The sequence below is a fragment of the Impatiens glandulifera genome, chromosome 3, assembly GCF_907164915.1.
Source record: "Impatiens glandulifera chromosome 3, dImpGla2.1, whole genome shotgun sequence".
Lineage (NCBI taxonomy): Eukaryota > Viridiplantae > Streptophyta > Magnoliopsida > Ericales > Balsaminaceae > Impatiens > Impatiens glandulifera.
Window position 1 is genome coordinate 42,429,385 of NC_061864.1, and position 24,531 is coordinate 42,453,915.

At 40.2% G+C, this 24,531-nt stretch overlaps 2 protein-coding genes across 2 annotated transcripts; both read right to left on the reverse strand.

The window, feature by feature from the left end:
• Positions 1 to 18,974: 18,974 nt before the first annotated feature.
• On the reverse strand, positions 18,975 to 20,746 carry LOC124932236. Its single transcript, XM_047472853.1, has 2 exons — positions 19,974 to 20,746; positions 18,975 to 19,879 (listed from the first exon to the last, which is right to left on the reverse strand). Exons 1-2 carry the CDS (start codon positions 20,594 to 20,596, stop codon positions 19,189 to 19,191), a joined length of 1,314 nt encoding a protein of 437 aa, XP_047328809.1. The 5' UTR covers positions 20,597 to 20,746; the 3' UTR covers positions 18,975 to 19,188.
• A 3,082-nt stretch (positions 20,747 to 23,828) lies between these two features.
• Positions 23,829 to 24,314, reverse strand: LOC124930238 (ribosomal biogenesis protein LAS1L-like). Its single transcript, XM_047470597.1, has one exon. It carries the CDS (start codon positions 24,312 to 24,314, stop codon positions 23,829 to 23,831), a length of 486 nt encoding a protein of 161 aa, XP_047326553.1.
• Between the last annotated feature and the right edge of the window lie 217 nt (positions 24,315 to 24,531).

Sequence of the window (24,531 nt, forward strand, 5' to 3'; positions counted from 1 at the left end):
ATAACTCTGGTGTAGTTAACAGTAGTGTTGCAAGTTCAAATTTTGATATACTCTTAAACTCCACCTGCTTGCTAAATTCTTGCTGAATTTTATCTCGAAAAGATATAGACGATGTAACATGTAACATATGTGTTTAATCAAAAGTAACATCTCGACTAATTATTACCTTTCTAGTTTCTAGACACCATAACTTGTACCATTTTACACTAGATTTATAACCAATGAAAATACATTTCACAAATTAAGCTTCCAGTTTTCCTTGATCAATATGAGCTTACGTCAAACAACCAAAAATTCTCAAATTAGAATAATTAGAAGGAATACCATGAGATACTTCTTGCGGTGTATTTATTAATTTTAGTTGGCAGAGAACGGTTGACTATGAAACATGCTAAAGTTGCAATTTCAGCCCAAAAAGACTTTGATAAATCAACTTTATAGAGCATACGACTCACCTTCTCCATCAAAGTTGTATTCATTCTCTCTACCACACCATTATGTTGTGGATTCTTAGGCATTATGTGGTGTCTTACGATTCCTTCAATTCTGCATAGAGAATTAAATTCTTCAGAATAGAACTCCAACCCATTATCAGTATACAAACTCCAACCCATTATTAGTTTTTAAGAACATATAACATGTCAAGTTTTCTTTTAACTTTCATCACAATAAGAACACATCTATTAACCTTCATAACTCCACCTTCAATAGTGTACTTGTAACCTTTTGAATCGAGGGTACTAAGAGATAAGATTTCTCTTTATTTCAATAACATGTCTCACAACATCAAGTGTTCGAACAGCTCTATCAAACATATTAATTTTTATTGTTCCTATACCCACAATGTTAGATAAAATAAGACCGGTTCAAATAAACCTAACTAAAATAAACTTTCCATGCAGGAACAAGGAACCGAAACGGAACCGGCTAAAGAAAACTAACCGGTCAAGCTACCAAACCGATCAAGAATACTTGGAACGTGACCGCACAAAGAAAAGACCGGCCAAAGCTTAAAACCGGAATCATCAAACAGCCGATTATCCACAAGGCAGAAGAATAACCGGAAGAAGTCCGGTTACATCACTCATACCAAAAGCCTTTCGGTTAGGTCAAATGACCGACCATCACAAGAAGACAATTCGGGTATCTGTTGAGAATGATATCAAAGGAACAGACTGAACACTTCCATATTCATGCAAGTCTGAGGAAAGACTGTAGGCTGCAGAAGACAGTACTACCGGATCTTTCCATTTCAGGATAAGACAGAAAGGAAATCTTCCAAGTACAGACAACTGTCCAACAGACAGTGCCTACATCAAGTAAAAGACAAACCCGACAGGTTTGTCTTACACACCGGAAGAACAGACCGACAGGTCTGAGACAGAATACCAGGTCTGAGGTTGACCATCAGGTCTGAGGAAGCGACCGCAGGTCTGAACCTCTGAAACACTGAATCACTGCACATCTGCTTAGCCAATCAGATTCAAGGAAGTGAAATATGACTGTTGGCATATTTCACCTATAAAAGGAGGCAGTTGTAGAAGAGTAAATGCGGGACATCAAGAGACATACATTGGAATAACGAGCGCTAATAGCATTTACTACAAGTGATAAGAGTGTTTTAGAAAGCCTAAGTGTTAAAAGTTAAAGTGTGTTTTACAATTTCGGTGTAAATTGTAAGAGTGTTATCGAGCAGGAAATAAGTCTCGATCGGTTTGTACTTGTATTCCTTAGTGAATATCCTTCTCGCGGTTTCGAGAGGAAGGGGTGACGTAGGAGTTTTATCTCCGAACATCCATAAAATCTGTCTTGTTATTTAATGTCTGCCGGTTTCATTACTTGACCGATTTATACCACTATAACCGACTTAATCCTATCCAAGCCGAATTTCCAGGTTACCGAAGTCGACCCATCAAACTTCAAAACTCCATTATACAATACCGTTTCTGCCTATCATACAAGCGTGTCGCTTCAACCTGAAAGCAAACCTCTTCCGCGCTTGAACCTAGTTCAAGGGTTTGTGACAGGCTGTGTAGTATTGAAACCCCGGTGTTAATCTCTAACCGGATTAACCACCACCCTTCGAGTGTGAACCGCTAAACGGTCCAACCCCCGGTTCCCCAGCGGCGATCTAGATCCTAACAATTGGTATCAGAGCAGTTAGTTTCAATACTCAAGCAAGCATGTATCAAGATAGGCCTCCAATGCTAGAAGGTGATGACTTTGCCAACTGGAAGGCACGCATGCACCTGCACTTAGTCACCTTGGATGATGAAATGGAGTCCATTCTGACCGAAGGACCGATATTCATTGATAAGGACAGAAAGGAATGGACGGCTGAAGATAGAAGAAGAAACAATCTGGACAACCATGCTAGAAACCGGATCTCCAACAGTGTAGACAGAAACACATACTGCAAGATCAGAGACTGCAAAACCGCGAAGGAGACATGGAACACCGTTATCCAGATCTTTGAAGGAAATGAAAGAACAAGGGAGAACAAAATAATGATGGCCACACAGAAATTCGAGAGCATCAAGATGAAACCAGGAGAAACTATGAAGGAATACAGTGACCGGTTCACTGGTGTGTTAGATGAGTTAGCAACTCTAGGCAAGAAGTATGAGAACAAAGAGGTAGTTATGAAGGCTTTGAGATCTCTTCCAAGTGCCTGGGACATAAAGACAATGGTAATGAGGGAATCAAAGAGCCTACGTAAGATGAAACTATACGATGTATTCGAAGATCTTAAGGCATATGAGTTCGAGATGAGATCTAGGACTGAAGAGGAAGTCTCGACCTCAACATCAACCAGAGCACTAATCACATCTACAAAACCGGCTGCACCCACTCCTGCACCTGCACCGATACCGGTTCCTGCACTCGTACCGATCAGAACCGCCGAACAGTTCACTGAGGATGCCATGGCAATGCTTGCACAGAAGTTTGGGAGGTTCATGAAAAGAAGCCAACCGACGAACAACTACTATGGTGACAAATCCAATGTAAGATGTTATAACTGTAACTGTTTGGGACATTTTAAGTGGGAATGCAGGAAACCGAGGAGGGATACCCAGAAACCTGACTATCAAAATGACCGAAACAATTATCAACAAACTGGTGAAGGAAGTGAGGTACCGAAAGCACTGATAGCCGACGATGGAGGAAGTCTATGGGCTCACAGTGATAGTGACGATGAACTCACATGTCTCATGGCAAATGAGGAACAGGTATTTGACTCTCCTTGTGAAGAATTCACTAAAGATGAATTATACAATGCATTGAATGACATGGTAGAAGAATATAAGAACCTACTAACCATGCTACCTAAGCACCTCAACATTAGAACAGATTCCATAATACCTATTCCAACAGAACCAGAGGTACTCATCATAACTGAACCGGAGGCCATACAACCTAATGATACCTATACTCTAGAAACCGAGTTAGATCCTAAGACCGAACAATCTAGTGAACCGACTAGAGAACTAACTGAGGAAGAGAATGCCCGACTTCAATATAAGATGGCCACCTATAAGAGATCTAGCGATATAGTAAAGAACATGAATAGACACTACAGACATCCTCGTTGTAAGCATGGCCTGGGATACACAGAAAATAGCTCTAAAGACCGAAAACCCATAGAGAAAGCAAGGCTTACAAGAGGAAACCTTCCCTTTATAAAATTTCTTAAGAGCTCCTGGACCGCTGAAGAAGAGGAGACCACATATTATAGGGAAGAAAAGCTAAAATACGACTACGTTGGTCCAACCGGATCATGGCTTGACCCTGTGAAAAGAAAAGCCGAAATCCTCAAACATAAGAAAGGCTTTCCTGAACCACGTAGGTCAAACCATAGATCACCGAACCAAAGACCATCACCATTTAGGACATTTGAAGGAAAACCGAAATACACGAGACCGAGTGCCAAAAGGACAGTTAAGACCCTAGCAAAGAAGACTGTCCAGTTCATCAAGGTTTGGATACCTAAGGGACTAATCGCATGTGGACCCAAGTAAACGTGGGTACCAAATAGTTGTAAATATGTACATTTTGCAGGATCCAAAGAAACGACTAGGAAACTCTGAATGGTTTTTGGACAGCGGCTGTTCCAGGCACATGACCGGAAACAACAATTTGTTAACCGATATCAGAACAGCAACCGGTGCTCTAATCACCTTTGGTGACAACTCAAAAGGTAAAACTGTGGGCAAGGGTAAGATTGTCCATGGTAACCTAACTATTGATAATGTACTTTTAGTTGAAAACCTACGTTTTAACCTGCTTAGCATTAGTCAGATGTGTGATGCTGGATACACGGTAGAATTTCTTAAACATGCATGCTTAGTTAAGAACTCTCAAGGTATCGTACTACTAACCGGAAATAGGATAGGTAACATTTACAAGGTAGACTGGAAAACTAGAGTAGAATATCCTATATGTATGATAGCTAAGACTGATCAAACCTGGCTATGGCACAAGAGACTAAACCATCTAAACATGAAAACCTTAAACTACATTCGCGGTAAAAAGCTAGTTGAAGGTATTCCTGACATAGTATTTAACCAGAATAAGGTTTGTTCAGCATGCCAAATGGGTAAACAAACTAGGTCATCTTTTAAGAGTAAAGGAAACATTCAATCTAGCCGTTGCTTAGACCTCCTTCACATGTATTTATTTGGACCAATTCAGGTCATTAGCCTAGGAGGTATGCTCTACACCATGGTAGTTATTGATGATTATTCTAGATATACATGGGTAATATTTCTACCATCTAAACGTGAAACCGTATCAAACATGATTACACTTCTTAAGCGCCTGCAAAATGAAAAATCAACTCGTATTAATAGCATTCGAAGTGATCGAGGTACCGAATTTACCAATAGCACATTAACCGCATATCTTGATGAATCCGGCATTAGACACGAGTTGTCTAGTGCTAGGACTCCTCAACAAAATGGCCTGGCCGAGAGAAGAAACCGGACTCTCAAGGAAGCCGCACGGTCCATGATAGCCGATTCCGGCATTGCTCAGAAATTTTGGGCTGAGGCTATCAACACTGCATGCTATACACAAAACCGGTCTTTGATAAACAAATTTCACAACAAAACACCATATGAGGTTTATTTTAACAGAGTTCCCAAACTCAAGTACCTCAGGATTTTCAGTTGTAAATGTTATATACATATAAATGGTAAAACCCAACTCACCGTTTTTTATGCAAAAACCGATACCGGCATCATGCTAGGATACTCAGCAGTAATTAAAGCATATAGAGTTTATAATAATAGAACTGCAACCATGGAGGAAACAATTCACGTTGTTTTCGATGAATCGGTTGAAAGCAATACTACTTCATGCTTTGATCTACACAACAGATTGGAAAATAATTCTTCAGGCGGTTTGTCCATGACCAAATGGGTAACATTGAAACTCAGCCGGATCAAGCTGTTCCACAACAGGAAGCTGACACTTCGGTCCAATCCGAGGGAGTCGGTCGGTCTGACAATCTCGTTCAGCCTACCGACATGTCTAGCCTTGATCAAATAAACGGTAATTTGGTATATATCCCTGAACTGAATCTCAGAAGAAACAGTAAACATCCTCCTGAGCAAATTATAGGTGATCCTTCAGAACCTGTTCGAACTAGGAGTCAACTTCTGGAAGGATATTTTAACTCAGCCTTTATATCCCAGATTGAACCGAAAAGAATAGATGAAGCATTGTCAGATACGGATTGGATCTTGGGAATGCAAGAAGAGCTGAACCAGTTCGAGAGTAGTAAAGTCTGGTACCTAGTTCCCAGACCGAAAGATCAATCGGTCATAGGAACAAGATGGGTATTCAGAAACAAACTCAATGAGGACGGTTTGGTCACAAGGAACAAAGCCAGATTAGTGGCACAAGGCTACAAACAGGAAGAAGGCATTGATTTTGAAGAATCATTTGCTCTTGTAGCCAGGATTGAAGCCATTAGGATTTTTCTGGCTTTTGCAGCATCAAAAACTTTAAAGTTTTTCAAATGGATGTTAAAAGTGCATTTCTGAACGGTGACCTACATGAAGAAGTGTATGTTGAACAACCACCCGGTTTCAAAAGCGCTTCATTTCCAAACCATGTATACCGGATAAATAAAGCTTTATACGGTCTAAAGCAAGCACCTAGAGCCTGGTTCATTTACCAAAGAAGGAACATTCATCAGTCAACCTAAGTACACCAAGGAGCTACTGAAGAAATTCGGGATGGACACCTGCTCCTCGGCGGCTACTCCAATGAGCTCATCCATTAAACTGGACAGGGATGATGAGGGTCAATTGGTAGACCAGATTGCATACCGGGGCATGATCGGATCCCTCCTATACCTGACAGCGAGTAGACCGGACATCCTGTTTGCAGTTGGTGTTTGTGGGAGATTCCAAGCAAATCCAAAACAATCCCACTACACAACCGCAAAGAGAATACTGAAGTATCTGAAAGGCACACCTGATGTCGGTCTGTGGTATCCAAAGGACTCGTCCTTCAATCTAACAAGTTACTCAGACGCAGATTATGCAGGGTGTAAGATTGACAGAAAAAGCACCAGCGGAACATGTCAATTCCTAGGTGACCGACTGGTGTCATGGCACAGCAAGAAACAGACATCGGTGGCCACATCCACTGTAGAAGCTGAATATCTGGCGGCCGGAAGTTGCTGCTCTCAACTTCTCTGGATCCAACAACAGCTGAAGGACTTCGGTGTCATAGCCGAAGAGTCACCGATCTTCTGTGACAACACGAGTGCCATAGCGATCACTTACAATCCGGTTCTCCACTCCAGAACCAAGCATATCGACATAAGGCATCACTTTATCTGGGAACATGTCACACTGAAGCATATCCGGCTGGAATACGTATCGACCGATCAACAAGTAGCCGATATCTTCACAAAGCCTCTACAGGAAGCTAAGTTCTCTCAATTCAGACTTACTCTCGGCTTAACCGACATTAGCCAGATCCTTCCTAAGGATGCTTAAAGGGAAATCGGTTCGGACAGACAAAATCGGTAGTTCATCCTAAACTGTTGGACCTCAAATTTTCAAGTGACCTATGGAAGAACCGCCCAGTTCATCAGACAGAGTAAACCGACCGGCTACTTGGTGCATGCATCAAATAACCGCATCGGGATGAACAACTGATGACTGACCGGTTCGGAAGCAGGTCATCTTAGATTATTTGAAATTCAAACAGAAGTGGAATAATTATCAGTGTTTAGAGATGTCTGTTCTGAAACATTGTCTTTTCAAAGTAAATTGGTCGCGCCTAAAAAGACGTGAAGATCTTTTAAAATCTTTCACAGTCCAGGCCTATGACCGACGCCTAGACTGCAAACCTGCCTATTTCATGCAAAATCTCTTATCTTGCAGTTAATACATATCATCTCATTTAATACCTGGACAATAGGATAGTCCCTAAACTAGTATTTAAGTGAAGTAAACATTCACCACAACACTCACAAGACAGAAGAACATCCTCTCACTAAGGCAAAAATGTCTCAGTTTCCCAACATCCTTCAGGTTGATTTTCAATCCTGCTCAACCACAGATCAATATGAGATATATAAAATGATCAAATCTCTAGAGGAAACCGGCCTTCAGTGTTTTCTAGACGACAAACATACCATCTATCCGGAATCTGTTTTGGAATTCTTCTACCACGCAAAGGTGTTTAGGGGCACCCCCCACTTTGAAACCCACATTCAATCCAAAGTGGGAGGCATTGTCTTTGATTTCACCGAACGGGACTTTGCGCAGTGTCTTAGCCTGCCAAGGCACGGAATAACAGATCTAGACATTCCGGCAGATGTAAAGGCTGAGGTCTCGTCGCCTTTTCCCGGTCTGACGAACCAGTTGAAGATCACGGAGCAAAATCGCGTATAAGAGCTGAATATCAGCTTCTAAATGATGTGATCGGTAAGAGCATCTTTGGAAGGGATGTCACAAATACCTACAGTGTCTCGAACTTCAACATGATGGCAGCTATAATCACCGGCACACCGATAAACTAGTCCAGGGTGCTTTTTGACATCCTTATTTGGATGGTCGGCATCCGATCAGTCGGTTTCATCCCCCAACTAAGCTGTCTTCTTGTGGAGCTTGGAGTCCCAACCTGTCTCGGCGAAGGTTTGAACCAAGCTCAGGTGCTAACTAAAGAAGTAACCGACCCATTTTATAGGCGGTTCGAGAGAGCTTGGAGGAGAAGAAACCGCCACAACGGTGACGTCGACTCCTATGCACCCTGAAGACACTCCTTCCTGCACCCGGTCGTTTTGCTTCATGCACCGGGTGTATCCTTATCCAACTCAAGTTTGATCGTTTCGGCCTCTTCTATGTCTCTTTCGGCTTTATTTGTGTCTTTCTTGATCTCATGTTTCCTTCATCGTTCTTCATGCAATTTTCGGCATTGTTTCTGTTGTTTTCGGTTTCAATCCAATTAATCTCGGTTATGTTTAAGTGCATTTAATGAGATTATCCCCAATTAATGAGATAACACCCAACCACCTGCACGTTTAATATCCAACTAACCTGGTTACTTCCCAACTAACACCTACCTCGGGCTTCACAATCTTCCGCTTCCCCATGCGCCTTGAAAAGGTAAAGATTCTTTTCCTTAATAAAACAAAACTGACAATCAATGCTTAGATTTTCCCTCCAAAACCGACCCTATATAAGGAGCTATTTTCTACTCGATTTAGCACATCCAAAAGCTTTAGAGCACTTCTGAAATCCTTTGAATCCCATCTCTCTCAATACCGATATCATGCCTAGCCGAACTCTGGGAAACTTCCTAAGCATTGACTTCAACTCCTGCATGGGAGAGAGGAATGGAAATCCTGATCAGAAGCTCATGTTTCACTCGCTCACTAAGACCGGTCTTCAACCTTTTCTTGAAGAGGCCGGTCCTATTCTCCTAGAAGATGTCAAGGCCTTCTTTCCAAGCGCCTGCATCAGAGGAAAATACATAGTCTCTACCGTTAGAGACCATACATTCTGGATCGATGAGGTTGAATTTGCCTCCCTGTTCGGTCTACCCACTGAAGGATTCTCTGACTTTCCGACTATACAGGACCTTGCGGGATTTGAAACCGCGCAATATCTGTCGGCCACCCCTTCTCCGGTGGAACACTTTCGGCCAAAAACCCAGCTTGCTAGTCACGGTCAGCTACTGCTCGAAATCGTGACCCGGTCGATTCTGTGTCAATCGTCGAATCAACGGTATTCTAGAAATACCTACAATATTATGACTCACATCCTCTACGAATCGGCCATCAACTGGTCAACGGTCATATGGGACAACCTCAAGAATATGGTGCTGACCAAGAAAGGTCTCGGGTATGCACCGCATATCAGCAAGCTGATTCTTGGGTACCGACCAGAGTTCGGACCGGGCACACCGGCCTCATCCTCAAACATCCTCGACAAGGATTCGGCAATGGACCGAATTTCTAGAATGACCTTTTCATAGGCTGTACTTTTCATTATCTATGTATGCCTATTTCAATACCGAATTTTCTGTCGGTTTTCTCTCTGCAATATTTATTAAATTCAATCTCATTTCAGTTTAAATGACCGTGTCTTCTTAATTCTTTTAATATTTATCTAAGTAACCGGTTACCATCTTCAAACCGCGTTCTTATCCGGTCATATAAAATTGCTTAAACTAAATTGCAAACACTCTGATCACTCAAAATAACCGGTTAGACTTAGAAACTGTATCATCAATCGGTTTCAAGAAGAAGAGTGCGTCATCAATGACATAAGCAAAGGATTTTGGAGGGAAATTTCCCGCCCAAACCTGCCGCCCTCCTTTTTGGTTTACCGCCCATGGTTTGGCGCCCATAGTTTGCCGCTTCTCTCATTTGAAAATTGCCGCCCACGGCTTGCCGCTCCCTATTTCAAAAATTCCCGCCCAATGTTGATGGGACGGTTGGGCTTCCAAACCGCATCTATAAAAGGGACTTTCGGTCATTTTATTTCATTCTCACGCGAATCTGCTTTCTCTCTCTAAGCTCTCTCACTCTCTGAAGCGGTTATCTCTCACATTCTCAAATTCTTTAACATGGGGCGTGATTCGGCTTTGTTCAGACTCTATTCTCAGGTGGATTTCGAGGAAATCCGGTTGAATGGTACGCCCGAGGCGAAGGAAGTTATTGACCGGGTAATCAAAACCGGTCTGGAATATTTCCTCGGCGGTCCTCATGTTATATACAAGGATGCGGTCGAAGAGTTCTTCAAAACCGCAACCATCTCCTACGACAAGAACACCGCGACTGTATGTGGTTCTGAAATAGTGCTCACCGAAGCATTAGTGGCTGAGAGCCTGCATCTTCCGACAACCAGCCAGGATGCAACGGCAGAAATAGAGCAGGACACCTTTGAGGCGGCTTGCCAGATCCTATCGGAAACTAATTAGCCGATCAAAACATCCGGGAGCAAACAAATGTTGAAGCCGGAGTATATCCCGGTATGTGACATCTTCGCAAGGGCGATTCTGGCGAGGGGAGGAAATCTCAGCAACCTCACAAGAGACAAAATCAAGATGATAATCGGTCTGATGGAGGGAAGAGAGGTCAACTGGGCAAGATCGGTGTTCAGCAACCTAATGGATATGGTGAAACCGGATTCAAACTGGTCGTGGGGATACGCCGTTCCTCTCGGTAAGATCTTCCTTCACCTAAATCTCGACCTCGGTCCCGGCGTCGCTGTAGCAGAACGTTGTCTCATCAGATCAAGGCAATTCCTTGAAAGGACGCAGCCGGCCCCCGGTTCCACATGTGGCCGAAAGAAGAAAACCGCCAAGAAAGCTGCCCCAGCAAAAGAAAAGGCCGATGGTAAAGGCAAAGAAAAGATTAGTTTCTCAGAACCACCGCAGCAAACAGAAGATGAGGAGTCGGCTTCCTTCTCTGAGAGAACCGACACGGAGAAGACCGAGGATGATAGAACGGTCAATGAAGACGGTTCGGCCCAGAGCCCCAATGATGCCGCACCAAACACCAACCCTGAGACCACCGAGGATGGAGAAGAAGGTGGAGAAGAGGTTGATAAAGAAGCCGATAATGAAGGCGGCGACGCAGAGAGGGAGGAGGCCGAAGAAGCAGAGGCCGATAGAATAGCTGGGAAACTCCTTCAAGGCATCAGAAGAAGAGCCGAGTCGGTTGAAGAACTATACCTGGAGTGGCACGAGCACCGATTTGATACACCGTATAGAGAAATCCTACCGGGCCACACAGATGAGCAATGCATCAACAGACTGGAGGAAGTGGAGGACCTGATGATGAACATTACGAACTCCAACACACTCCAAGAGGTACAACACCGAACTTGTCTCTTATTACCGAAGGTTCAACTTCGGAAACTAAAGACAAAAATCCGGAAAATTACGGAAGAGATCAACAAGATGGAATCGGTGGACACCGTAGCGCCGCGGGTGTTAGCAAGGCTTGAAAAAGCCAAAGGGGAACTAATTCAAGAAATCGAGCGGCTGGAAGCCATATGTAGCCGAATGCAAGTACCGGTCTATACTGCTCCCGAGATCGAAAGGTTTCCGGTTAACTGTCCAACACCTCCAAGGGAGAATGCGGCATCGATAGAATCCAGTGAAAAAGCCGATCCAAATCTCACCGAGCAATCACCTCCCCCACAGCCGGAAGTCCCCGCTTCAGACTTCACTAAAGAGTGGGTTGAGGACCGACTTCAAAAGCTTGAAGCATCCACATCGGAACGGATTGATAGCCGCATTCAAGAGTTCGAAGACTCTGCGGTTCAGCCGTTCAAGGATAGATCCAACAGAATAGTTGATTCGGCCCTCAAGTTCGCCGACGTCACAAGGAATCTACTGGAGAGAAATCAAGAACGGTTCTCAGATCTCGGCGAAGGTCTGCGGGAAGAGGCGGTTCAGCGCGATAAATGTGTTCAGCGAACTGTAATTCTGGAGGATGTGACCTCCGATTTAAAGAAAGATTTCGACCGGCTTGAAAGAGAGACCGATCAACGATTGACTACGATGGAGGATGACCTGGTTGCCACAACACTTAAACGGGTCTCCGAACTCGAGAAGACGAATGTGGGTCTCGTAACCGAACTAAAGGCGCTTTCAGAGCAGGTTGCCGAATTGCTAAGGGCAAAGGTGAACGCGGATGCCGCGGCTATAGCGGTTGATGCTGAAACGGCTAAAAGGATCCAGGATGCGCTGGATGTCGAAGCAGGCAAAGATAAAGAGGCACCGCGCTCATCTCAGCTTACCGAAGAGGAAGAGGAAGCCGCGCGGATTAAAAAGGCTAAGATCATATTCCCAGGGTTTGCTGAGAAAGTGGTCACTCAAGCTGCGGAGGATGCCGCACGGTTGGAAAGGCAAAAACGGAAGCTGAAAGAATTCGCCGAAGAAAACAAGAAGAAGAAGGCGGCCGCCTCCGCCTCAGCGCCGAAAAAGCGGAAGAGGGAGGCTCCTAAGAAGGAGGCCCTTAAGAAGATTCAAATTGCCGAGCTTCTTAGAGAGGTCTCTGAACCGGTCATCCCGAGTGCATCGCAACAGGCCGACCAAGTCGAAGATGAAGTCGAAGAACAACTGCGGTCCCGGTCTACAAGACGACGATCTTCCGAACCGACCGGTCAACAGCAACCGAAGAAAAAGAAGAGCCTATATGACTTCACGGACTCTGAATAGGGACTATCTTTCCTCTTATTGCCTTAGTGCTTTTATATATATTTTGTCTCTTTTGGTTATCTATATATATATATAAAGTTACTTTTTGAAACCGGCCATCTTTTGCATTTCTACTTAGTTTTGATAATTTTAAATAAAATAATCAAAAAGAGAGAAATTGATAAGATAAAAGATAAAGACTCTTATAAAGACTATTCCAAATTTTTTCTCAACATTTTTCGAAAAATTCTCCCAAGTCAGTTTCAAAAATCCGGCCAAACAAAACAACCGGCATACGGTTGCAAACTTACATGATTTTGATAATTTTAAATAAAATAATCAAAAAGGGAGAAATTGTTAGATAAAATAAGACCTGTTCAAATAAACCTAACTTAAATAAACTTTCCATGCAGGAACAAGGAACCGAACCGGAACCGGCTAAAGAAAACTAACCGGTCAAGTTACCAAACCGATCAAGAATACTTGGAACGTGACCGCACAAAGAAAAGACCGGCCAAAGCTTAAAACCGGAATCATCAAACAGCCGATTATCCACAAGGCAGAAGAATAACCGGAAGAAGTCCGGTTACATCACTCATACCAAAAGCCTTTCGGTTAGGTCAAATGACCGACCAGCACAAGAAGACAATTCGGGTATCTGTTGAGAACGATATCAAAGGAACAGACTGAACACTTCCATATTCATGCAAGTCTGAGGAAAGACTGTAGGATGCAGAAGACAGTACTACCGGATCTTTCCATTTCAAGATAAGACAGAAATGAAATCTTCCAAGTACAGACAACTGTCCAACAGACAGTGCCTACATCAAGTAAAAGACAAACCCGGCAGGTTTGTCTTACACACCGGAAGAACAGACCGACAGGTCTGAGACAGAATACCAGGTCTGAGGTTGACCATCAGGTCTGAGGAAGCGACCGCAGGTCTGAACCTCTGAAACACTGAATCACTGCACATCTGCTTAGCCAATCAGATTCAAGGAAGTGAAATATGACCGTTGACATATTTCACTTATAAAAGGAGGCAGTTGCAGAAGAGTAAATGCGGGACATCAAGAGACATACATTGGAATAACGAGCGCTAAGAGCATTTACTACAAGTGATAAGAGTGTTTTAGAAAGCCTAAGTGTTAAAAGTTAAAGTGTGTTTTACAATTTCGGTGTAAATTGTAAGAGTGTTATCGAGCAGGAAATAAGTCTCGATCGGTTTGTACTTGTATTCCTTAGTGAATATCCTTCTCGCGGTTTCGAGAGGAAGGGGTGACGTAGGAGTTTTATCTCCGAACATCCATAAAATCTGTCTTGTTATTTACTGTCTGCTGGTTTCATTACTTGACCGATTTATACCACTATAACCGACTTAATCCTATCCTAGCCGAATTTCCAGGTTACCGAAGCCGACCCATCAAACTTCAAAACTCCATTATACAATACCGTTTCTGCCTATCATACAAGCGTGCCGCTTCAACCTGAAAGTAAACCTCTTCCGCGCTTGAACCTAGTTCAAGGGTTTGTGACAGGCTGTGTAGTATTGAAACCCCGGTGTTAATCTCTAACCGAATTAACCACCACCCTTCGAGTGTGAACCGCTAACCGGTCCAACCCCCGGTTCCCTAGCGGCGATCTAGATCCTAACACACAACATTGTATGATGAATTGTCTCTCATTAACACAATACCTTTACAAAATGTATCATATGTTGAAAACCAGTCCCGGTTGGGACACATATGATACGTACAGCCATAATCGAGTATCCAATCATCTTGCGACCTTGCATCGCAAACGTAAGCCATGAGGACTTCACTATCTTCAGCGTCAGTAATACTGGTTTTGCCGCAATTTTTCTGTCTGCTTGTCAGTCATAATATAATCCTCTTTCTTAATTTATTTTGTAGCTTTCAACACTAATATTTTATGTGGCCTCATTTCTTGCAGTAATTGCAAGTATTCCAAAGTTTTCTTGAATTTGATCCATTTGTTTGATAACATTTTGAACCATTTTCTTGGGTTCTTTCTTGAATAGTAAGACCCTCTACTGGACCATCAAAATGACTAACAAGATGTTTCATCTTCTCCTTAGATAATATTGTATCATAAACATCTGTAGTAGTGACAACATCACGACTAAATAAAATAGTATCTCAAAACGTGATATAAGATGCGGGCATCGAACATAGAAAAATTAAAAAGCTAGATCTTCATCATTATACTTGACTTCCAAAGCTTCCAAATCAGCAATAGTTTCTTTAAATGTCAATATATGCTCTTGTAGAGGCATACCTTCTGACATACGATAAAAATATAATTGTTGCTTCAGATCCAACTTACTAGTAAGACTTTTTGTCATACTCTAGCTTCAGCCATAACCCAACAACACTAGTCTTCTTCAGAACATCTTGTAGAATATTTTTAGATAAATGTAGATTTATATGAGACAATGCCTTATGATCCTTTTTCTTTTTCTCTTCTATTTTTCTTGAACTGGGCATTTTATCAAACCCTAGTAGAGGTGCGTTTAAATACATCTGAGTGAGCAAACCTCGCATCATTATCTGCCATAAAGAAAATCTGGTGTTGTGATCCAATAATGGAATGTCGTACTTCATACTTGACATCTTCAAGATATAGTCTCAGAATAAAAAAAATAGATCAAGACTCTAATACCAATTGTTGAAAAACAGAATATGAATCTAAGACTAATCGAGATATAGAATAGATGAGTATAAACTAAGAAAGCACGTAAATAACACAAGATTTACGTGGAAACTCAAGACGGGAAAAACCACGGGCAGATGAGAAAAAATTCAATATGGGTAAAGTAGAATATTACAACTTAGAAAGAGAAAAAAATAATTATGAAAAATATTATGTGTGTGAATGTTGTAAATAAAATTCTAACTAAGACCATATATTTATAGTTGCATAATTGGGCCTAGTGGGCCCAATATCAAACAATTAGGATTTATTTTATATTATTTATTATATCGCGGGTCTGGGTCCAGACCCGATCAAAACTCATTTGGGTCACCATAATCTAATAGTGTAAATTAATGAGTTTGATGCATGTCTTAGAAAAATTCTCCTAATATGAACTAGGACATTTAATAATGGTTTTGAAATATCCTTAGTCTAGACTATGGTGATTTGATGCATAGTTTGAAAATGTCTATAGTTTGGACTAGTGCGATTGAACACCTGACTTGAAGAATTCAGAAAAACTTTGATCCTTTTGTCCACATGGCTGCTTTAGATCAAAACGTTTTCAGCATGTTAAGACTAGAGAAATGTTTTCGACTATTTTGGAGAACATTAGTTTTACTCACCTTTCTTTTTCTCAACATAATGGGTCATTAAAACAAAATTCTCAATCATATATATACTAGTGATCACTTGATATTGGTCATTTTACAATAGTTTTTTTAGTTTAAAACTAAATTTTGACTTTTAAATTAAGCAATTGCCTTAAGTTTAGTGTTTTGGAGTTTCATATACTTTCGTGTATTCGTTCATTTTATAGCAAGAAGTCATTAAAACTCTCAACATGAGTAAGCTTATACTCAAAGTATATTTGATAGGATTGGTATATTTGTGTTTAAGACAAAATTTGTGGATCGCACACATGGTGTTTTAAATATCTCAATTAGAAGTAATATTTGAATAATCGTGATCTATATGATAGAATTGATACACCTAGCGAACACCTGGTGGTGATTTCAATATCTTAATATTCACAAAAACATTTATGTTTATTTCTCGGTATCATCAGTATAACAAACATATTTGGTACCCCTAACAATTTACCTAGTGGTAATTTTAATGTCTCAACTTTTGATGGATACTTGAGCTCATTGATTTTTCTTCATTTGTCTAGACTCTCTGTTATATATTTTTAGGAAACAAGATGATTTTTCTAGTCCACTTAGTTTGGGTCAAAAGAGACTTTAGATCATAACATAAAAGAGAGATCTATATACATGACTCTTTGTATGAATTTTAGGAAGGTTATCAAATTCCATTTTGAAACTATCATTGATTTAAGAGTTTTAGTCTTAATTCTTACTTAATTCACAATATTGATTTTCATTTTGACGAATAGGGATCGTAGTCTATTGTGATAATCAAATGAAAAGGTTTTGATGAGTTTTTCAACTGGGCCTAGAGATTAAACTGTCTACATATTCTTCTCTCAGAAGGAATCATGTCCAAATATACTTTAATGCATGGAAAAATGATTTGAAAAGTACCCTTAGCATCCGTGTAGGGGTTTTAGCATATGTAACTTGAAAGATGTCCTTAATGGATTGACTAAAGGGTTTGGTGTAGGTAATTTTGAAAAATCCCTAGTTTTGACTAGAAGGCTTGATGCTCAATTTTGAAATTATCCATAGTATAAACTAGGAAGTTCGATGTATGATTTCGAAAAATGTCCCTAGTGTAAACTAGGGGTTTCAATGCACAATTTTAAAGAATGCATCAATTTCATATGAGAGGTTTTTGTTTTCATGGTAAACAATTCCTAGTCTTTTAGAAAAATGTAACACTTTAATATGATCATTAGTTTTCATGCAAGTCTTATATATTTCATTCATCGATCTTAAGAGATATTGATGCATTATTTTAATCCTCCTTGTCACATATGAAGTATTTCTTGAGAGCGTCGAGATTGAAAGGATAAGAAAATTCATCGCCTTCAAGGGTGGCCTGTTAGACTACACCTCTAGATAAAATCTTCTTATTAATGTATGGTTCTTCCCATTGCGAATGGAATTTTCCTTTTGGGTCTTGTAGTTCCCAACTTTTCTTGAGATCTAGGTATCTTTATGACAAGTTCAATTGCTTGACCTTTTTGTTGAATCCTATCTGAACATTTGTTTCTGATAGGCCTGCTTCTTGCATAGAATGTTCAGCTATCGATCTTCCATAAATGTGAGTTGGCTGTATCAAGACTTGGCCTAGTCTTCTACAATGACTTGGCTTTCTAGTATCACTCTCAAGGTAGAAAATTCAATTTTGATGGGTTGAACAACCTTTAAATAGTAAACTAAGGAATAAGGCATCTTGCTTATGGACGCCTTATAGTCATTCTATATCCCTATAACTCATAAGGCAACTTTTCATGCTAGTCTTTGTACGTCTAGGTAGTTTTCTTGAGAATAGTAATCACATTCTTGCTTTCTACGTCGACTGCTCTATTGGTTTACAGTCGATAAAGAGAAGACTTATGATGTTCAATCTTGAATTCTTCTAACACCTTGAGTACATAAACTTGGAAGTTCATGACATTGTAAGAAATCATAGTGTGGGGACCCCGTATCGACTGATGATATTGTTTTGAACTTAGACGTGTGGGCATATTTGAGGATCTTATACGACGCTACCTCTACCCATTTCATCAAATAATTAATGGCTATTAGGATGAACTCGTGGCCATTGGATGCATGGAGAGGAATCTTTCTAATGACATCGATTCTCCAAGTGGAAAATGGCCAAGGCGATGTCATGTTATAGAGGAGAGAAAGTGGGGTATACTTTAAGTTAGCATAAATCTAGCATTGATGACACTTTTTGACGTATGTGAAGCATTGTTGTTCCAGATTTTGTCAGTAATTAGGGATAACAATAGGGTGGTTCGGGACAGAGAATGCATTTACCATTCCTACCCCGTTTTTACTTCAGAAATTTTTTACTAACATCCCCGCCCCATTCGGTTTTAGGGAATCCCCGTGGGATACCGTTTATATTGTATTCTCAAAAATAAATAATTTTTTTTATTTATAATCAAATTATATAAATGAATTTTTTTAATATAATATAAATTGTAATATATTAAAAAAATTTATTATTATAAAAAAAAAACTTAAAACTCTTATAAAATATAATGATTGAATAAATATATTAGTTATTTTATATATTTAATTGTGTTTTTAGTGTTCGAGACATAATCGAATTGAACTCGGACGGAAAACACAATTATCATCTTTACCATTCCCGATTTCCTACCGGTCAAATTGGAAAAAAAAAACGCTCAAAACTAGACCATTCAAATTGTCATCCTTACTTAATAATATTCAATTTAAAGAGAGATTTTTTTTGATAGCATTTTTCATTTTCCAATTTTATAATTTATAATATACTCATTACAAATACCATCATAAATATATTTAATTTAGTTTTAGGAACACGTCACTCCAAACAATGTCCTGAAGATTAATATGAATCATTTATGTTCAAAGTTCAGCCAAAGTTGAAACAAAGAAAGATTATTTAAATCTTAAAACAAACAAACAAATAAAAGCCAGCTGCCAGCCACACAAATTAAAAAAAACAAAGCGTGCCTTGCCAACTCACCTTCTTTCTCTAACAACAACTCTACAGAAAAGCGTAGAAGATTGTCTATCTGTAATAAGTCCACCCTAATATAAAATCCACAAAATTTTAACCCTACAAAATCACGCCCAAAACATCCAACTTTTTTTCAATTTCTAAATCTCATCACAGATAAAGATCATCTTGCGGCGCACAAAGCTCCTTCCGAAGCTTCTTAGAGAATAGCCTACAAGCATCCATACTAAGATCAACAGCCGCCGCTAATGCAACGTAAGCTGCCGCATCTTCTGCACATGAAACTTGCTGTTCGCTAACTTCAACAATCGGTTTACTACATTTTTTTCTTTCACCATCAACCTTAGCCGCCATTACAAATCCTCTGTAAACACAATAAGGCCAAAGCCCGAACCCAAAATCGCCGCTCCCTTTCGGACTACAACCCGGAGAACCTGATCTAGCCGAACCAAGATCAATAACGAATTTCCCGCCCTTGCTAGAACTTAGTGTTGATTCCGCGACGACAATCCCGGCGGCGGCTGAGTCAGGGATCAGTTCGAAACGATATCCTAAGCCATCGCTTGACCCACGTTCACGCCATGCCTCAAGTCGACCCCATGGCTTCCATGTTCCATCACCTGGACGGAGGATAAGCCATGAACCTGGGTTTGAACGGCTGACACGATCCGAACCGGGAGATGCGACAAAGGGTGTTACCATTGATGCGGCGGCCACCGGCGAACCGGATAAATCGTGGACCGTGATTGACCATCCTTTCCGCTCTTTCAGTGGCCTTTCTCGTTCGCTTCCAAATGAGCTTAACCATGTTCTGGAATTGGTTGATTCAGACGGGAATGATCTGCATGAACATCGAATCCAATCCAATCCATCAAATTTAACTAAAGAACACCCAAAATAGGAAAGATAAGATTATTTATGAATTCAGAACTAACCTGGACCTATGACTCCAATCGTTATTGCTTCTGAAACTGAATTTACAAGTAAAAACAGGTTGCCGGATATTCCCTTGAACTTGAAAAACCTGAGGACTGCATTCCGGCTCACCATCGAACTGAAAAACGAATCTCGGATCAGGCTCCGCCTTCACAGTGAGATGAAATTGCGAATTATTCTTCATAGAGTCTTTGCCGACGGAAATCCATCCGCTATGGAAAACAGAAGCCCTAGTATCCGTCCCAGAAAGATCTATCGGAACGGAAACCTTGCCAAGTAGTCTACCAGAGTCCACGCCGCAAGTAGCGCCCCTGCGGCCGGTGTAGAACGAGATTCTCAGGAGAAGGTTTTGACCGAAGAGGGATTTTCCGGTAAGTTTATCGAGATCCGCCTTGCTGAGGTGAAAAGTCGCTGCAGGGACCTGCGGTTGTCCGTCGGGAAAGTGGGTACCATCGGGAATATGCGGGACTAGAGAGGTCTGAACCGGAAGGTTTTTGAGTTTAATCTTACAAAAGCAAGGTGAAGAAGACGGATGCACAACGGAACGTGCTGGCTTTGAGGCAATGGGGATTTTTAAAGCGAGATTAGCTACAGTGAGGCGTACGAATGGACATGGATCCATAATCTTAATTAAATCTGGAAGTTGTTAATGTTCTTGCAAAGGAAGCACATCCGATGATGATTGAAGAAGAAGAAGAAAGAAGTAGAGGGGACTTTGGCCAACAATGGTGTCTTCTTCATGTACAAGTTGTGATTGCAATTCTGGTAACTGAAAAGGGTCTGGCGTTGTATTAACATGTTTATGTTTCTGTGTGCTTTGTTGGTTTACAGCTGTCTACAACCTGGCTGTCTTTGCCAACTCAAACTATGGATTAGACTGGGCCCCCATTTTAACCTTTTTTTTGTTCTCTCACAAAAGCCGGCCGCATGTAAATATATAGGAAATTTGGTTGGTTACAAAAATAAAAAATATTTTTTTAAACGAAAAAATAACTCTGAAGAATTATCTTAAAATTTCAGATTTATCTTCATAATTTAATAAAACATACCTATTTTCAAATAACTTTGTAAAGGGTATTACTTTGTCATAAATATTTTTAAAAATGTTTTTTTTTTGGTATAGTTAGTATGAATAAATATGGAGGTGGATTACACTTTATATTAAAGTTTTGATAGAAAAAAATATTTTTTTCAGAACATAATAAAATAAAATGAATTGAATTTTAATACTAAATATATTTTTTTCATTGTCAAAACAAACTTTTAATTTTAATTTGATTAGATTTTAATATTTTTTCAATAAAAATCAATTTTCATAACATAATGTTCAAAACTGATATGAAAAATATTATAATAGAACATGTTACACAACTATATAACCCATTAAACTTTCAAACTAAAAAAAACCTAAAATAATATATCAAGGAATGTGTTACGACTTGTTTCGTAAGGTATGTTTTGGGTTCAAGAATCAAGTTCTTGATCTCTAAGACCGGTGGAAATTCTACAATCAAAGGGAAGCGGAAGGTTTTCGATAGAGAATTTGGGGGAAGGGATAGAAGAACCAAGGGTGCGAAGAGAAATACTGTTGGTTTATACCAAACAGTCCATAGTAAATAATAATAGATGAATAGGGCCGAAGTTCATATCTTCATTATTCCATTAATGGGTCATTGAGGAAGAAAGACCAGCCTTATATAGGTGATGTCTTGCCCCATAATATTGGTTACAACAAATACTAGAAATAACAGAATTCGGTTTGTAAAATAGAAAAGGAAAGCAAAATAAAATATTAATACAACAAAACAGAAATCTGACCCATGTGCACCATAGGACCGAGACCGGGTGCCGAGAATGGTTGCTGGAATTTATTCTAGGGTCGAGGCCTTGATTTTAGACCGTAATAGAATGCTATGTAAGAATAAGACTAATCGATAATTCATACTAAAAAATGACCTTGTTGTGGCAGTCAAATAACCAATAATTAGAAGATAAACTCACTTTAGTCCATTAATGCTCAATTGACATCTCATCTCGTGACCTTAAAACTCTTTGACTAACTAACCATCTCATTCCACATTTATCTACCAATTCAAATCACACTTCTCATCTCGTGACCTTAACTTTCATTGTATTTAAACAACTAATTTTCTCGCATATTTTAACCATCAATATCAATTTATTTTTCAATCAATCTCTCATATCTTTACCTTACTGTTAGAATCGGGGTCGCCCTTGTAGGACTGGGGTGTTAGGGTTTTGGGAGGGTAGCCGCTTACAACAACGCACAATTTGATGATAGTCCGGTTAAAGACTAAAATTGTTCTTAACACTACGCAAACTGTCATAGACTCTTGAACCGGGTTCAAGGACGGAAATGTCTATTTCAGTTTGAAGCAACACACGCGACTTGGATGAGGTTTATGAGGAGTCGGTTTAAGGAGTATGTTTAGATCGGTTTTGATTAAGGAGTAGGATTATGTTTCGGTTAGTATTGGTTAGGTTTTAGAGTAAATAAGCAAGAAAATAAGTAAGACGACACGATACAAAAAATTTTATGGATGTTCGGAGAAAACCCTCTTACGTCACCCCTTCTTCTCAGATTATGAGAAGGATCTCCACTAACTTTCAAAGTTACAACAATTACAATGCCGGTCGAGCCTAACTCGCTACTCGCCGGTTACACCAACTCACTCTTGATATAATACAATAATACAGCACAATAAAGCTTTCGGTAAATGAAACAATAGTTTTGGATCGCGCGTGAGATTTCTTTCTCTCTCTTAAAGTATTTCAGAACCGTAATAAATGAGGTCGTTACGTCTTCTTTTTGTAGTGAATAGGATCCCAACGGTCATTTTCTTCTCTCACCATGGGATTGGTCAGTTCAAGGTCACGCAGGTTCAGAGATGTTGCGTGCACGTTTCAACTTCTTGACACTTGGCAAGCATGCATATACCGATCAGGTATGGATGACGTAGCCGGCTTGCAATTTTGGACATGTGTCAGACATGCACCTTCCGGCTGTCTGAGTCGGATCTTCGGATCAGCAAATCATCATTGTTTTTATCGCATGCTTCTGATCCGGATCTTATCTTCTTATATTATCCCAAGACACGTCTATTTAGTCATATTACGTCATCTTTGTAATTCTTAGTTTCCGGTTGACTCTTTCGTAGTGTGATCCGACTGGGATGAGAACTTTTCTTTGCTAGCCGGTCTGTTGGGAATGTTGAGGATGCTGAAACCGGTTCCTCTTGATCATGACTTTTGATCATCTGGAGCCGGATTTGCTTTGATATATTCTTCAGCCGGTTTATGTAGTCTCCAACCGGTTTATACGACTCAGTCTGTTCCTGCACATAGAGAATAGTAGTTTAGTTTTCTGGCCGCTTGAAAATTAACTTACTTAATTTTTCTTATCAATTTCTCCCTTTTTGATTATTTAGAATAAATATTCAAAAATCATAATGTATAGCCGGTTTGAAAATTAATTTACTTAATTTTTTCTTATCAATTTCTCCCTTTTTGATTATTTAGAATAAATATTCAAAAATCGTAATGTATGGCCGGTTTAAAAAAAATGTGTTTAACAATTTCAAAGAAAAATTTCAAAACAAAATAGTTTAATATAACGTAAATATTAAATCTTAATGAAAATGACTGAGTTCTGAAATAAAGCATCAAAATAACATAAATATGTTCATAAAAGAATAAGCTAAAGGTTGGATGATCCCCCATTTTCTTTCTCTTTTCTCTTTTCTCTTTTCCTCCTCCTCTTTCTCCTTCCATTCCCTTTCTCTTCTTTCTGCGTCAATGCGCCATCCGGTAAATACACTTGATATACCGGGAGTTCACTGGTTGAACCGGAAGGCACCGCCTATTGGTCTGGGTGGACGAGATGATTGGGCAACAGTCGGACTGGAACTTGGAGATGCAGTTGATGTCTCAACTGCTTTCTTCTTTCGCGGGTTAAGTCGTGTAGCATCTTCCTCTTCTTCTTCATTTAGAGGTTCCTCAAATTGTTCATCCGGTTGAAACTCTTCGATATCGCTTTGTTCCACCTGATGCAGCAAGCTCACAATCTTCTTACGTTTATTCTTGTTCCTTGTTTTCATTGAGTGCGAGGCTTGTGCTGATGTGGATTCCGGTTGAGCGACCTTTTCTTCCTCATTGTATTTCTTGACCAACTCGTGGTCCTTGTCTTCGGTTTCCTTTCTTAACCGTTCCCTAGCATCTTCTTCGTCTTGAATTCTTCGAGCTGTTTCGGCATCTGCACGAATTTGCTCTTGAGTTCTATCTACTTGTAGCTTGGACAACTCCTCAATCTGAGCTGCCATAGTCTACATCATTTCAAGTAGAGGAGCGGTTGAGGTTTTGACAGATTCGTCGATCATTGTCTTGATCGATGTTTGAACCGTTTCGACAATCTCAGAGTGAATAGATGCCCGGACTGTTTCAATCAGTTTGGTTTGAACGGTTGCAATTTTGGCATCGGTAGCAATGTTGTACTCGTTAAGGGAGGACATGATTGTGTCAACAACAACTTCCTTCATT

Coding starts and splice junctions, on each gene's coding strand:
- LOC124930238 (XM_047470597.1), bottom strand. CDS start 24,314: ATGGCAGCTCAGATTGAGGAGTTGTCCAAGCTACAAGTAGATAGAACT.
- LOC124932236 (XM_047472853.1), bottom strand. CDS start 20,596: ATGGATCCATGTCCATTCGTACGCCTCACTGTAGCTAATCTCGCTTTA. Junction 19,880..19,973: donor GATTGGAGTCATAGGTCCAG/GTTAGTTCTGAA, acceptor ATGTTCATGCAG/ATCATTCCCGTCTGAATCAA.